Raw genomic sequence first — 17,438 nt, 5'->3', positions numbered from 1 at the left:
GCACTATATACAATAAATACTGATACAGTACAGTTACTTTGTTTATAAAGTTATAACTGGTAACATTGTCTAGACTCGAAATATGTCAGTGTTATTTTGCAGTAAAAGTCTGTTTCATTCTAAAAATGCTGACATTGACAAACATGAAAGTGCAGTTTGTGCATGATATGCTTATCATTTACCAGATGTCACAAATGTTTTTTTTGTAAATGATTATAGTAATTATATGCAATCCATACACACTTTCATTTTCTAGCACAAACTTTTCTAGGACAAAACAGAACAGTGGTGGAATGTAGGTAAGTACATGAAATCAAGTACTGCACTTAGGTTTGGCTAATGTGTAAAATATATCAAGTTTCATAAACAGTAACAGACATTTTTTTCTGCATTGAGTACTTTTTTCAAAGTTTTTCCTGATATGCTTACATAGTTTTACTATTAATTGTGACAGAGCATTGTAATAGCCTATTAGTAGGCTATTTTTAGGCCTTCTAAAGGATCTGTGTGGATGCCTGCTCTACCACTGCAGCAATGCAGCAGTGTCTGCGTGCATTTGATCAACCAAATATACGTTTGAGATAAAATATTTTTAATGTATTTATTTTTATTGATACGTTACCAACTCATTTTAATGAAATTCTGCAGGGGATACTGATATTGAATCTACCCGTGTGTGTAGCTGTGAGGACTCCAGCCTCAGCAGACACGGATGCACACAAACCCAAACAGCCCCTCCTCCATCAGCTGACGACGGCGTATCACGTCAACCGCGAGCCTGCCAGGAAGTGCATCTTGTGCCTAGCCGGAATATGAGGAGAAGAAGCTGTTTTAAACCGAACTACGTGGACAACAAACTAAAATTGTGACGGTAAAGTAACCGTTTCAGACACGGGACAAGTGTAACGTTACGGACATGTGTGTTTGTCGCAGTGTGCTCTGATTTTTTCTCTTGGAAACACAGCAGGCTTCGCTGCTAACGTTAGCAACCACGCTAGCTTAGTGTTGTTATTGAACGAAGTTGTGTTCATGTTTGGTGTGATGATATCCCACAGCATGTGCATTGTGAGACATTTTGTCGTGTTATAGTTGACTATTGAAATTGTTTTGCCCTTTTCCAGCTTGTCACACGAGAATGTCAGCTAATGACGCCAACTAGCTAACGTTAGTAAGCTCAGAGGAGCTTAGCTAGGTGTCGTTAGCAGGTTTTAGCCCAGTGGGGATTTTTACCAAACTTTATGGGAAACCCCTTCAGTTCAAGAGAGACCTGCTCATTTGACAATGTGCGCATCTATTCTAACTCTGCCCCAAATGTTTATTTAATCGATAAAGTTCACTTGTGAATTCGGCTCACATAAAACATGATATATCCTCCAGCAGTGCATTTACAATCGAAGTCAAACACACAAATTTAGGTGTGTTAAGGTTTAATGGAATAGTGGAGCTTTGCAAGAAAACAGTCCCTTAAGTTGAGATCTTATTGAAATAAGTGTAACTGTGTGACTTGGATAAATGCCGAATTGAAGAAGGGATTCATTGATTTGTTTAAAAAATAATTATATCATGTTTTGTAAGGATATGCTTGCCGAAAGCCTGTTTGTGTTAAGTTAACTTGACATGTGAAGTAACCAACGTTTTAACATGTCTCAGCAGCTTTTGATTTCAGCAGCACATTCAACGGCCCACTGATTTTAAATTTCACTTTCTGTATGCTTACTTACCACGTGCCTAGTAGTCTATAAAACAGTGCCTCCAAAGTTAAATAATTTAAAATTTAAATGTGTTTTCTCATCATGTCTTGAAGAAACAACATTGTGAGATGGACAGTTATCCAAGAGGACGTCCATGGGGAAAACTAGTCAAAGTGGACTCCAGTGAAACTGTCCTGCTTTTTAACAGAGAATGCACAGTTGGCAGAAAAAAAGGTATGTTTATTTCTATATGTGTGTATTATGCAATGATCAATGAAGATTTGTCTTCACCTTATATCTTATTTCTTAAAACTGTGTTAACATCTTTCCCCCAGCTTTTAAAAAGCTCAAAATGCAGTGATGCCTATAAACAAAAGACAGTCCTGTCTGTCGGGTAGACATTGCTGTCAGTGTCTGGAGCCTTTAAAACCTCCCCCTTGAAAACACAAAGCCTTCTTTAGTGCACCAAACTTAGACAGCCCCTTGTGATGACAACAAAAGGCGTCCATTGAGAACATGTGTGCAGAATATTAAGTAGATTTTTTTTGTATGGGATTTTGCTTAAGAAAAGGTTAGGCCTATATTTCCCCCCTGTGTCTGCTTTGTTGTTAAGAGCTTTGGGGTCATTTTTTTTTTTTTTTGCAGTGCAAAGCAACTAGCCTTATTGTAAAGTTTAATTCAGGTTTTCATTTTTGGAGACAGACTGAAGATGTAAAACTGCATTGAAATATAAAAAAGAAATAGTGAAATTTTGTTTTTGCATAATCAGAGGGGGGAAATGAAATTAACTTTAAAATGTGTTATCGTGCTCTCAAACAGATACATATAACTCATAATGGAGCCTAAAAGGGGCACTAAAAAGCTGAAAAAATCACACAGGTTCTGTCTTAGAGAGTCAAAGTAATCTGTATTATCTCAGTGTTTTCACCTTGCTGTTTTATTATTATTTTTTGCCAGGATGTTATCTATCATTCCCAGCCAACAAACTGGTCTCAGGGGAGCACTGCAAGATAGTGCAAGATGAAAGCTCAGGGCTGGTGTGGCTCGAAGACATGAGGTACTAAAAATTAAATTAAAAAAAAAAATTAAACAAACCATATGTTGAAAAAAACCTAAATGAAAGGAAGACTGTGCTTGTTTTTTTTTTAAAAGCTTTTCAACTTATGTATGATGCTTTACTTTCTATAAAGCAAACACATGAAACATTTACATTGTAAAGTGACACATGCAATTGTGTGTTTGTGTGTAGCACTAATGGCACAGTGATCAACATGTCCAAACTGGTCAAGAAGCAAACTCACATGCTGCAGAACGGCGATGTCATCTATTTTGTGTACAGGAAAAGTGAGCCAGAACAAAGTAAGTTGTTCATTTTGTAAGTCATGAAAATTATTTTTATATTAATTTAGAGGAAAAAAAGAGCAGCATCTTCTCTTGTCTCCCTGTAGATATTGCCTATGTGTACCACTCAATCAAAACGGAGCAAGCTGTTGCACAGCAGAGTTGTGGTAAGTAGCTACGTTATTCCCAAATACTCTTCTGTTGAATGCAGCGACTTTTATTCCACAGCTACTGTATATTGTTCCTCACTGCTAACCCCTGCCCTGTATCTAAACTTCAGACACAGGGAGGTCAGCCGACAGTCCTGCTCCTGTTCTTCCGTCTGAGATGTCGCTCTCTGTGGAACCTGTAATGCTCACTAAGGCTCCTCATGATCCAACTCAGGAGGAACCTCAGCCCTCCACCTCCACATCGCACTTCTGTATTGGGAGCCCTGCCACTTCTGGTCCTGTTGCAACCACAGACAGGCCCTCTTCCGGTAGGTTCTCTTTGCTAACACACTGCTGAATAGCAATGATCTTCAGCTTTTCCCTTGGAAATTAAGGAGACAGTTCACCCCAAAGTGAAAAAATACATATTTTTTCAATTTATCAGTGTAGAGTGTTTTGGTGTGACTTGCTGAGTGTTGACAATGGAGACGGCGTACCTGTGTATCCTCAAAAAGTCTTAAAAGGCATTGAATTTATTAACCTAAAAATAATCAGTATTAAAATGTCCTAAATCAGTCTGTCAAAAGCCTTAAATGTGCATTTTTTTTGTAATTTTAATCATTTTTTCTGAAAATAATTGGTGATAAACAACTTTTAAGTAATTTTGGAGTTCTTCTCACATTACCATCACGCAGATACAGATAGAGACACCAAAAACACATTTATCACATCCAATCAAATTAAAGCATGTCCTTCAAGGTAGAACAAATATATATGCATATATTATTATAACATATGTTTTCCATGTGTTCCATCTTTAACTATTTGAATTTTTTAAGCATTTTAAGGCAATCATCCACTTGATCATCAACTTGTCCAAAAAAGTTCTGTTTTATGTTAAAAAAGTTCTTGTTGTCAGTTGGATTTTTTTAGTAACCGGGTCATGGTCATGATTTCTGAGACATTGCTGTTGATTTTTTTTTTTACCTTTTTTTTTTTTGGACACTAGCACCACTAGTCGAGTGCCATCTAGTTCCATTGTATTCCAGAGAAGGCAGACTCTAGTTTCTATATTGTAGGCAACTAGACTCGAGTTTCTTGAAGACGTTTCATGTTATTCGAGCAGCTTGTTCAGTTCTGTATCGATCCATTTCAAGACAGACATTTCTACGGCCAATATTTCCAACACTCAAAACAATCTAGAATGATAAATAGCGCTACAAGTGCTAAAAAAAATATTGATTATAGGGGTGAACTGTCACTTTTAAAGACTCACCACTTTTTTAATCACCTTTTTATACGTTACACTTTATATTTATTTTCTTTTTATATAGAATTTAATTTCTGTAGATGAATGACTGTTCATGGTTACCTACAGCATGTTTGAGTTGCTTTGTTGGGATGAGTGGTTCGTCTTTATGTTCTGGTCTATTTCTTGGCCGGGAGCAGTGACTTCCCAGACTGTGTTGCTGGGTAACTTCATGTTGATGACAAGACATAATGCCCTAAAAAAGCACAACATGTTGTCTTTACACATCAGTTTTTGGAAAGAGCTAAGTTAGCCTAAGCTAAGCTTAGGGGTCCCTGGATGTAGCTTCATATTTACCGGACATATATTAGAGTGTTGGTGATGGGTTTTTTGTTGTAGTTTTTTTTTTTTGCAAAAAAAGCATATTTTCCAAAATGTCAAACTATTCCTTTAAAGGCACTTGTTGCAACAGTATAGACAATGTTAGGTAAACCCAAACCCAACCTTTCTCTGTCACGCACCACTTCAGAAGTTAAAATAGGTTTGTGCCCCCCTACCCACATTTTTTAAATTGATCATCAACAATAATTGGGAATTAGCAAATTAAAAAGGTATCTATGTTGAATTTGAGTAAAATAAAGGTCAGCATGACAGCATCAGCAAACCCTTGTAAGGTTATTTTGTCCAAATCATATTATTTCATCTTTGTTTCACTCTTTATCTTTCCCCCACCTGCAAATCTCCATACTCGCCAGCATTAAATTAGTATCATGATATTGCGGAGTACGATAACATCATTTCAGCTTGTATGATCAGATGTATCCAGTCAGCCCCTGAACTGTGTGGGCTCAGAGGATGTTAGAAGAGCAGAGCAGACGTAGAGTCAGAGCTGTGGATGTGAGATAACTGCCTGATCACAGTCACGGATGGAAACAGACCCACTGATGTTAGTCAGCTGATTGCAGCTGATTAATACTGAACTTTAAACTTAAACTCTGACAGACTGTGTTTGGCAAAACATGTCAAGCTGGTGATTATCAAACTATCTTCAGCCAGTCTCTACTCATCTACTTTGTGCATTGACCTTTTTCTCCCACCTGGCTGTGATTAACGGAGCCGTTTCCCTCCACTTCCCCAACCTTTAAAAACTCAGAAGGTTGTGTTATAATTTACAGCACATTGGGACACGGTGCTCTGATAAATTATCTGCAAAATGATGTATGACTGATTAAACTAACATCAGTCACTCCTGTTTCATCTCGCCATCAAAGTGCTTTCTAGATGATGGAGTTAGTGTCCTTTGTTGTGTTTGTAACGCTTCTGTTCTTCTCCCCAGAAAGTAGTGTTAACAAACGCCCTCCCCACTACTGGAGGAGCTCCTTTTGTGGAAACAACTCCACAGTGGAGCTGGTTTATGATACACCCTGAGTCTAAACCTTCTCAACTCCACCATCATCTGTAACATTACAAATAGCAGACACAATTATAAACAACATTATTTGACTCAGGTCTGTTGTTCCTCCATCTGATCAGGCCAAGCTAAACATGCTGCCCCCGCGCAGGAGGAAGACGTGGACAGCATGGAGCCAGAGAGCAAGAGGAGGAGAACTCATGACGGTAAGTTCTTTTACTTGGAGATAAACATGTTTTCTTTCATTACCCCAATTAGATTTTGGGCCCTTTTTCTGAGGCGGCAAAAGACCAGTGCAAGCAGCACTCTGATCGTTTTTGTGTTTACCTGACCTCGATATTTGCTTTGCCTGCCTGTGTTATTTTTGTGTTGAGGGCACAGTGCTCAGGTGGGAAGAGACGGGCAAACAGGTGGGAAGGTCATTCAAGTTAAACAATTCATAGTCAGTTGTTGGTATTTTGGGTCTCAGTCTTTGCACTGAGAATCGACATCTCAGAGCCCCATCTGTTTCTGGTGCAGCGCTGTCCAGCTGCTGCATTGGTGAATTTATCAACAAGAGCAAACTAAATACATGGAGTTAATGCACAGAAATGTCAAAATGATGTCAAATGACTGATGTTAATTATCACTCCCCGTCCAGGAGAGGCTTTTCAACAGGCATCATAAAATAACACTTAATGTGGTTCATGTAGGAATGCCAGTAAGCAGTCTGGCTTAAACTAACATTTTGATGGATTCTTACTGTATCTTGTCCACGGTTGCTTTATACTGTATGAGACGCTTTTCCTTCAGTTCATCAATTTCCTGCAGTTATCTAAAGTAGAGATGCAACTTACTATTGTTGTCAAGGTCAATTCATGAGTGTATGGTCTATAAAATGTTAAAAAAAAAAGGTGGAAAATGATGTCTCCAAATGTTTTCTCCAAAGATATTCAGTTTACTTTCATAGAATAATGAAAAATATTCCCATTAAAGAACCTTGATTAGAAAAGTTTGACTTTTTTTTTCAGAAAAAAAGACTCAAACCAGTTATTGATTATGCAAGTAGTTACTCATTAATGTAACTGTTGAAACCTAATCAATGAATCTGTTAATTGTTGCAGCTCTAATCTGAAGGCAGAAGGACTGTAAAATAAGTGCCACTCTAAAGCGAAGTGCCATTACACCCAACCCCTCACTGTTTACCTTTCATTAAATCACCTGCAAATGGCAGAAGCTGCTGCAGAATACTGAATATTCTGCCTGTTAATGTACAAAACTGTGGATTACAGGGACTCATTAATCCTTTGCCTCATAACATGTTTTTTAACTTTAAAAAAAAGACATTTAAGATATGATGTAACTGTGTGAAATTTGAAATAGAATTAAGACTGAAAATGCATCTAATAGATGAAGATATTAGATATTATATTTGAAGTATTGTTTCTGTCATTATTGTACTAAAAAACTATGGAGCCCCACACCATCTGCCCATGGCTGCAGACCATGGTCTGTTTAAATAATGGCATCGCTACCATAACGTCACCTATTGGTTTGTGGACTGCCATATTAAAATTTGTCATTTCGGTCGGCACCCTGGGGTTTTTTTGGAGCCAGAAGTGACCCTATTTGGAAGAGGGGGTGGAGCTGTGGAGCGAAGGGCTGATCTGACCGAGAAGTCGAGGATGCTATCGGCAGACAGCCTGTCACTCATCTGCCCTCACATGTGTAACTTTGGGTCTTAATAACTGTAAATGGGCTTTGTTTTTTAGCCTCTGAGGTTGCCTTTGGCTGTAGACCTGTGATGTTGTGTGTTCATGTTCACATCTGACAACAAATATTTCTTGGAGAATCCAATTCTTTATTTATAGAAACAATTTTGTCGTGCTTTACTGTGATTGGTATATTTGATGTTGTTCATTTCCTTTCATTTATTTATTTAGCTCAAGCACATATTACACGGTGTGGAGCGCAAACATTACATACAAATATATCAATGAGAGTCGATTAAAGCGTCTCTTAGCACCTGAAATGTCTGATTGTGACCAGTGATGTGACCTGCTGAGAGTGTGTGCGCTAATCACCACATCCTCTTAACTATATTCACATTCAGCCTGCACTTTAGCACTTTGTGCTGCTGCATACAAAAAGTACATGAACCAAAATAGCAGGTGCCCTTGGAGATGTCCACCCAGTCCATGCACCCACTTTGGCCTCGCTCAAATAAAATAGGGCCCTTTACCAAAGCTTTTCTTGGAGCTTCACTTGCTGTACTTACTGCACTTACTTACTGTCCTTGTTCCAACCCCCCAAAAAACTTCTTTTCAGCTTGGAAGTTTTTTGTAAGCCAAACCAGACAACTGCCAAAAACTCAGACTCAGTGTAGTATGTAATATTCTGTTATCGTGTTTACAGATAAAGAGTATGATTTGGACTTGCCACACACCTCAAGAGCAGAAGTGGTCGGCTCAGCTAAAGGAAGTGCTCTACCTAAACCAGCAGTGGAAGGGACTAAGACGGACAAGATGGAGGAGAGCTTGACATGTGTCATCTGTCAGGACTTACTGCACGACTGTGTCAGGTAAGATCTCAAGGATTATAGTGTCTGCACAGACTTTTAAGGGTTAAGGGCTTGAACCCTACTTTGGGGTCTCTAATGGCACTTTGCATACATGCAGCATGTCCACCAAATGTAATGTATTAGTTTAAATCTAAGTGTCTCGTTTTTGCTTTAGCTTGCAGCCTTGCATGCATGTCTTCTGTGCTGCCTGCTACTCTGGCTGGATGGAGCGTTCTTCTCTCTGTCCCGCCTGCCGCTGCCCGGTGGAGAGGATTCGTAAGAACCACATCCTCAACAACCTGGTGGAGGCCTATCTCATCCAGCACCCAGGTGGGCACAGATGAAAACCATTTTCATATTATTTTTCATTCATGACACGTTGGCACTTTATTTATAATGCCAGCTCCCTTATTGCCTTCAACTGAAAAGGTTCAAAGTGGATGGAAAAAAACATACAAGAAGAGACCTGCATACATTGTATGATGACTTTGTATACATTCGTGTTTCCTCCTGTGTCCCACAGAGAAGTGTCGCAGTGAGGAGGACCTGAAGAGCATGGACAGCCGTAACAAGATAACTCAGGACATGTTGCAGCCAAAAGTTGAGAACTCTTTCTCAGATGAAGAAGGCAGTTCAGACTACCTCTTTGAGCTCTCTGACAGTGACGGTGACTCCTCAGACATTAGGTGAGGTCTGGCTGTTTTTACTTAACAGTCAGTTAAGTCTTTTTATTTTAATGTATATTAGTTTAAGTCAAGTTTTCATTAGACAAATACTAGTCTCATTTTTGTCACCCATTTTCATGCCTCTACGCTGGTAATAGCAGCGGCCAGAGGCATTATGCCTTTGGGTTGTCAGTCTGTCCCTCCCATTCTCTTGAATGTGACATCTAAAAAACACCTGGAGGGAATTTCATCAGATTTTGCCCAAATGTCCACATGGACTCAATGATGAACTGATTAGAATTGGGTGGCCATGTGTCAAAGGTCAGGTTCACTGTGACCTTGTATCTATGTCTCATTCTTGTTAATGCAATGTATCACAAATATTTTCAGGGAATTTCTTAAAATTTCATACAAATGTCCACTTAGACTCAAGAATGAATTGATTAGATTTTCACTCAATATTGGGAAAAAAATGCTTTTTTGTTGTTTAGTGAATAACTTCTCTATGTGATGATTTTTTTCTGTGTTTTTTGCCGCCCAGTCAGCCTTTAATGATGTGCAGGCAGTGTCCTGCCTATGGATGGGATGTCGGTCAGGTGCTGTTTGCTACAGGTTCAAATGACTGGCTCCCCGGTCTGCCAGCTCCACCAACAATGCCTCCTCCAGCCAAATCAGCAACTGAGGAGGGGTCTGCAAAGCCCACAGGGGAGCAGCCTTCAACATCCTCTGACATCCCCTCAGGTGATTACACTTATAGATAGGCAACTATAGTTAAGTGTGTCACTCAAAGGCAAATTGCGGGTTAAGCCAAGTAAATATAACCCTAATACCAAAAACAAAAAGCATGATGACAATATGTTCTGTTATTGGAAAATATTTGAACGCCTTTCATCCATTTCTTCATGTCTAAGCATCTGTGTAAAACCTTTTTCAGCTCCGGTCCTGTCTGCGGCTCCTCAGGGGCCCCGCTGCCCCCCTCAGCACAGCCATCTCATCTGCACCTGCTGCCTCCAGCCAATGCCAGACAGACGGGCCGAGCGAACCAGCGAGCAGATCGCTGCTCAACAATGTGAGCAGTGCTTGTTAGTCCCACTGCAGAGATGTATAATAATACGGTTGATACAATTACACCGTCATTCAGAAGACTGTATGTAACTAAAGCATTATAAAAATGAAGGTAATATAGAATTAATACAAGTTAATGGAAAATATAAGCCGGTCAATGCTGGTACAACCTAAACTGTGTGAGTATAAATAAATAATTGATATATATACTTTGGATGTATATATTGCATGTAGCCAGCTGATACTTAATTGTCAACTTTGCCAGTCCTTCACATGTATGGATAGATTGTTGCACAAACCCCATTATACACCTCGATTGCATGATGTGCTGTGTGTTGGCAGGTGTGCTGTGCCAGCGACCATTCTGTCATATGTACTGGGGTTGCCAGAGGATTGGCTGTCAGGGTTGTCTGGCTCGATTCAGCGGTATGTATCTGTTTCAGCAAAACAGCCCCAGGGGGATCTCCACTGTGAGGCTTATTGCTGGGTTGTAGATTTCCACTAGTGTGTTTTTTTTTTTTTTTTGGCTGATGGCTATGTACCTTTTTAATTGAATGTGCTGATTCCTGGATAGTGTTCGAATAAAATATATATAATTGTGATGATTGTCAAACTCCGATTATAAGCACTTTGCGTTTATCATAAAATTGTTTTCTTGGCAGACTGGAAGAGTAGTGAAACATATTCTTGCATATTTGAAAGATAAACGTGTCACAGCAGAATAAATGTTTTCTTGTGCAAATGTAATCACAAAATTTGCAAATCATATTTGAGGTGTCTGACTTGGAGTAATAACACTGTTCTGACAAGACGCAGGATTAAACGCTGCATATACACAGTTGAGCAGTATTGTAGGGTGACTCAGTGACTTCGGTTCAGTGTGGGAAAAAAATGCTTTAGCAGCTGAGATGATCTTAGACTCCAGCTCACAGAGCTCTCCCATCTCTGAACCATAAAGATGCAGCTCAGGAATTCAAACCTGCATCCTTAAAAATTATAGCTTGTCACATATTTATTCATACGGCTATTTATGTGTTGTAGTTGCTCGTGCTAAATGTTTCATAGCTCTATACCACTATTTTTCTTTCTTTCAGAGCTCAATCTGACAGACAAATGCATGGACGGTGTGCTGAGCAACAACAACTATGAATCAGAGATCCTCCAGGTAAGATGGACTATCATACACATCAGATATTCAAATTATATTTATCATTTTTTGTTGGTCAGGAAATGCATAATTTCTTAAATAATTGTACTATAATAAGTTCAATAAAAAATGTAAATATAAGTTTGATAAAGCATATATTATATCCAATAATTCAATTTTTATGCCATCAGCTGCAACAAAGACAAATTTAAATTTAAGTTTGTTTGCGAAAAATGTTTTGTGCTGATCAGGGGTGCTTAGCTAAAAAAAATATTTCAGAGGGGGTACATTATTATGAAAAGGTTTGAAAACCACTGCTCTCAAACAGTTTGAATCTCTGTGCCCACCAGCCAGCCTTTGCTACTCTAAAGCTAAATAAAGATGTCCAGATTACCAAAAGTCATCTTCACTGGCTTTTCTCAATAAACAGTAGACTCCACATACAACCCATGTTGAAAATGTGAGGCACTAAAAAATACATGTCTGCACCTAGTATCATGTGCAAATGTAAAATGCTGTTGTTTGAGTGTTTCTGTCCTTCCACCAGAACTACCTGTCCTCCAGAGGGAAGTCATGGAGAGACCTTCTCAAGGAGTCTTTGCAGGCCTTACAGCAGGGACACTACTGTCTGACAGGTGAGCCCTCAGATCATAACCCAAGGCACTTTCCACTTTCTTTTCACACTGTCAAGTAAAGAGAAACAGTTGTAATACCCTGTCCTTCTTCAGATCGTCGAATCTCTGCCAATACCATCCTGTGCTTCTGCTGCGGCCTGCGAGCATTCAAGGAGCTGGCCTACAAATACAGACAGAACATCCCTCCATCTGAACTACCAAGTCAGACAGACCAAAATCATATTTCATATAGACATTTTTAATGCCAATTTCAGCTTTTTGGACAACTTTTCATGTCATGCCAATGTTTAACATTTTTTTTTAATGTTCTTTCCTCAGCTGCTGTAACATCTCGTCCCGACTGTTACTGGGGACGCAACTGTCGCACGCAGGTGAAGGCACATCATGCAATGTAAGTGGTTTTACATTCAAAGCACCAAATGAACTCATAGGGTCAGATCTGCCCTCTAGTGGCTTTATGAGGAATTGTAGCGTTTACTGACAACAATGAAACTGCACTGACTGGAGTCCTCTCTCTAACACTGACAATGTGTTTCCTTGTGGGGAAAATGTTCAGATGTTGCAGTATATTGATTCTCTTCTATATTTTCTACTATACTTTTTTGTTTATTTATAATCCTAATTTGTAGTTTTTTTATGTTGAATGTCATGATATTTTCTTTACCTGTATTAACATATTTATTTATAGAAGTTTGATAGACTCCTTGGCATTTTCCCAAAGCTAGCTTGATGGATGTCATTAATACTCTTTTTTGTGCCATGGTACCACTGAGCACTTAGGTTGTTGAGTCATTAATCTGTTGTAAAATTCTGACAGTATTTTAGATCGTGTATGCTGAACGTTTTGATGATTTAGTGCCAATTGAGGGAGTTAGCATATGACTGAGGGCTGCACAGGAAAAAATCATTCGCGAGTTGTCAACTGTAATTGCTAACTTCGTCAAACAGCTCTAGCACCAATGTCAGAGCGTAAATTCCTGCAACACTCGTGAGGTGCCACTAGTTGCCATTGAACCAGTAGCTTTCTATGAGTTACAGTTGCAAGACACTTGTAAGGGGGGTCACTGTTTGATAGTAAAAGTAAAAGTATTAAAATGAACTGGGAATGATTAAAATATACTACATGCATTATATGTAATGTTCAGGAGCCACAAAAAATGTTTTTAGGGCTGTGTAGGGCCCGTGGGTTCTCAGCCTTTTTCCCTAAAAAGACCCCTCTTCTATCATTTAGTAAAATGACGACCCCTGACCAAGGGACATATTTTATGGATATTTCTTTTTTTTTCAATGCATAAAAATAACAAGAAAAACTTTAAAAAACTTTACACTTAACCCAAAATAGGCAATGCAATAAGTGCAGGAAGTGTGTGTCAAACTAGTGAGTTTGGAGAATTTTAGCAAATTATTTCTTGCGAATATTGCATCTGAGATGGGTTATCCTGGTATTTTGAGGAGCTTTTTATACAATTCTGTTTAATTATGTTTTTTTTCTTTTTTTTTAATATGTGAAATAAAAATACATACTGGTTGTTTTGACACATAGTGTTTTTTTCTCCCTGTTTTAGTCTTCTTCTGTAGTTCATCACATAAATTAATGAAATGCTGAGATATGTCCTAACTGTGTTTATTTTTTAAAAGTTTTCTTGCACCATTTAAAACTAAGAAGACCCCACAAGGTGACCACAAGCAGGGGTGGGGACACCCAGGTCGGGAACCAGTGCTGTAGCTAGCTCTGTGCATGTTGTTAACTTATTTAACACTAGAGGGAGTCCTTGTATAAACTTGGCCCTTTAGTTCATGCCTGCTGTTGGACCAGTGTGAGAAACTTGTGGCCACCTCATTTCTTTGGTTTTGTGTTTATACATGCAACACTTAATTGATGTGGTTTCTTTTCTTTGTTTTCATTTCAGGAAATTCAACCACATATGTGAGCAGACACGTTTCAAGAGTTGAAGCAGCAAAGCCGTTTGTTTCTCCACCTAAGTGTCACATGTCGATACCTGAGCATCTGGTAGACACAATCTTGTTAAGTTTTCTCTTTGTCCATTGTAGCTGACTGCCTTCCAGATGTAATGCAATAGTCTAATGCAGAAATTACAATCAGAATCCATTTACAATAGTGACCAGTGTCTCGTTGACACAGGGCTGTGTGAAATGATGCTATGCACAATAACATTAAAGGTCGATGTTTACTGAAGGTTCAAGCTGCTTTTAGAGTGAGAGCCTGTGAGGGCACTTAATACCAGCCAGCCACAATTTAAATTAATATCAGTTTTACTTATGGCTCATGCATTTGTTGAGTCTGCCAAGTAACCAAACACCAACTGTTAGTCACATAGTTGCTGTTTGTTAAAAATAACACCCGATATGTCTTCCAGAAGTAACAAAAATGTTAGTTTTCCCAGATTAAGAGCGAGTGAGGCAATCTGTCTGGTTTAAGGCCATCTATGTACGCTTGCACATGTTTGTGAGCATGTCTCATGTTTTTTGGCTTCAAAACACCAGATGTAAATTTCCTTTATCTAACTGAGATAAATTATAACAGTTTTGTGACATGCTGAGTTAAGAATCTAGAGCTTCCTACATAATGCTGATGAAATATTACAGAAACTCCAAGACACAAGCTGTTTTCTAAGATGCAACTTTTGAACTATGTCATAAAGTGTAAATGTGTCACTTCTTAGGGAATTTTCTTGTTCCATTGCTGTGTTCCCAGACAAGGGCAAAAAGCCAGGTTAAAACCATGCATATGTGCTAGGGTAGAATCATAATCCCATGTGATATTTGTAGAGGATTGGGAAGGGGATCAATGTTTTGTAACGCTGTCAGAGGGCACGGGGGCCTCTTTTTTATGCTTTGCTCTGGATAATCATCTCCAAGGTGATTAACGTAGTGTAGAAGGGGACACTTTTCTCCAAGCCTTGCATTAAGGGCTAAGCTGTGATGAAATGCAGAGTTACTCTATGTAAACTCCAGGAAACCAGTAATGGTTACATATGCTGGAGGTGATGTTTTGTTGTGTTAAGAGGCATCGGCCCCTGGAGTTTTACAGGATACACAGTACAGAACTGACAGTTTAAAGAATCATGCCAGTAAAGAGGTTAAGTACCTCAACTTTCGTTGTCTCCCATGGGACCTTATTTCGGGGAAAAAAAAGCTACGGTTGTCAGCAGCAAGAGACAAATACATTTTTGAGCCTGTTTGAATTTGTGCCATGAATTGCATATATGTTTGTCCATTTAAAATATCATTATGTAAGTCAGAAAATACAGTTTAATGTCGATTTGTCATATCACCATTAAGTTTTGTGTGAATCTCCGGCACCCAAAACAGCCGCTCTGCTTTGCTTCCAATTTTTTCCAGTGGTCACTCTCAGTATTGCAGCAAAAAAATCCCTCACAGCTGAAAAACAATTTTCCCGCGATTTCATTACTTCGTCTCTCACCATAACATTCCAAGTAGCATGGCGATGGATGTTCAAAACATTAGCAGGTTTATTTCTATTGCAGCCACCGCATTCATTATTTCCCACTGAAGGCAACATAGGCGTGTTATGCGAGTGACAATGGAAAAGCAAGCCCCTTATATGAGGGAGTGGCCACATTATGATTGATATCTGGGAGGTGATGGTCAATTCAAAACTTCCGGATGATCCACTCAACTTTTGAAGAATTATGTGATGCAATAAAACCTCTTGTAGCTCCGACTGCATCATGCCTGAGGGAGCCAGTTCCTACTGACAAGCACATAGCCATAGCATCATGTCACCTATAAAAGCAAAAAAAGTGTTTCTATTGCAGTTTTGCGAAATACAGCTTTTTCAAATCTCCATAAATACCACCTCATGCGAGCGTAAAAACTTTTCTTAATAAATATTTTTTTTCGAAATTGATCTGTTTTCATTGGACGTATTTTATATTCTTAATTTCAATTTGCACAGTTTGAGGGTTAATGGAAACCCGCCTAATAAAAGGACATTTCAGACTGCAAACATCTCTTTCTATTTTGAATTTTTAATCCATGGAGATTTATATTTGTAAAACTTTCCTCAAGATGAGAAAAGTGATTTAAAAATCAGTCATGCCATTGCAGTGTAAATTCTATAAATGTAGGCTTTGAGGAACTCATGGGCGGGGCCAGCAGGATAAACACTCTGCAATACTCTGCAAATACTCTGCATACTGCATGGGCCATGAAAGGCAGAAGTAAACTAGTTAAGAACTTTTTCGACATGTGTGCCAGGTGACCAAAGCCATTGGAATGAATAGGCACCATTTTTTAAAATCTGGTTTCTAGTTATATTATACATCTACTGTAACACCGCTCAGTGAACTACATCTTTCATCTCGCCCAATATATGTCAGCAACACCAGCTAAATAGCTAGCTAACTTAGCTTTGTTCAATGCATGAATGTAATATGATCTTACCTGATACATTTTATCCAGAGACTTGTGGTCTTTTTATCAGCCTTGAAGCAAAAGGAGTAGCAAGACTCCTTCGTCAGCCCACAGATTTCACATTGAGGTGACGTCAAATTTTTTTAATAGACATTATTGACCTTGTTTGCAGTTCAAGTTGTCCTTTCAACAGTTTCCATGGGGAAAAAGTGGAAGCAAGGCTGAGTGGGGTTTCCTGGGGCCTGACTGAAACCATACATGCATTGTAGCTTCAGAGACAGTTATGACATTACTCGTGCAACTTGTGTAGTCTTTCAAACTATGGATTTCTTATAGTGCTATACTTTAACTGTTTTTGACATAATGCAACTTCCCTGACTTGGAAAATTGTCTTTTAAATGACAAACATAATTATAATTCATGGCACAATTCAAATGGTTACAAAAATGACTTGTCTTTCTCAATCAACTAATGAAATAAGGTCCTGTGGTGGTCCACCAGAAAGGGAGCATGTTATTTTGTTACATTTGTAGTTCAGTAATATATGTTATACCTGACCTCTCAAGAATTTAGTAAAGGTTTGTTCAGATAGAGGATTCAATTTTAGATTTTCTCTGCCTCCTCAGGTACACAAAGCTGCTGTTTTGTTGGTTTAAGTGCAGGTTAAGCATATTTGGTGTAAATATGTCACTAAACAGTCATGTTCAAGTCTGATGACCTCTCATTTATGACTATCATCACCCAAGTGTCAGAAAGTCTCCATCATGCAAACATGCACAACTAGTATTGATACTGTAAAAAAAAGAAAAGAAAAGAAAATCGACAAATCAGCCTTTATTTTTTGGACTTACTCACTCTAGTCAAATGAAGCATCCAGACGTTAGTTTCAAGAGGCCTTATACATAGTGAAATGTGAGGATAAAGTCTTTTTTCTAGGATCACTATTAATAATGTGTGGGGAACAGGGGAACAGAAGATGTTAATGTAGGCCTTTGTTTAGGCCTTGAGTAGATGTAGAAGAATACGCACTAAAGATGTCTAAAAATGTTTGCTAGTGTGTGTTTAAATTGTACAGCTGTGAGGATATTTGCACATAACTTTTTTCACACAAACTGGAAGGCCTCTTTTTAAGTCAGGTTGTCAATACT

General features: G+C 38.7%; 1 protein-coding gene across 1 annotated transcript; it reads left to right on the top strand.

Moving 5' to 3' along the window:
- The first annotated feature begins 776 nt into the window (after nt 1-776).
- Nucleotides 777-14,564, top strand: chfr (checkpoint with forkhead and ring finger domains, E3 ubiquitin protein ligase). Its single transcript, XM_042488889.1, has 18 exons — nt 777-871; nt 1,805-1,925; nt 2,649-2,748; nt 2,941-3,050; nt 3,140-3,199; nt 3,313-3,510; nt 5,964-6,047; nt 8,236-8,401; nt 8,556-8,710; nt 8,904-9,066; nt 9,587-9,786; nt 9,980-10,114; nt 10,453-10,536; nt 11,205-11,275; nt 11,805-11,892; nt 11,986-12,093; nt 12,211-12,283; nt 13,803-14,564. Exons 2-18 carry the CDS (start codon nt 1,820-1,822, stop codon nt 13,843-13,845), a joined length of 1,944 nt encoding a protein of 647 aa, XP_042344823.1. The 5' UTR covers nt 777-871; nt 1,805-1,819; the 3' UTR covers nt 13,846-14,564.
- The last annotated feature ends 2,874 nt before the right edge of the window (nt 14,565-17,438 follow it).

This window comes from Plectropomus leopardus, chromosome 6, assembly GCF_008729295.1.
Source record: "Plectropomus leopardus isolate mb chromosome 6, YSFRI_Pleo_2.0, whole genome shotgun sequence".
Classification (NCBI taxonomy): Eukaryota; Metazoa; Chordata; class Actinopteri; order Perciformes; family Serranidae; genus Plectropomus; species Plectropomus leopardus.
This window is presented reverse-complemented; position numbering and strand designations above follow the sequence as displayed.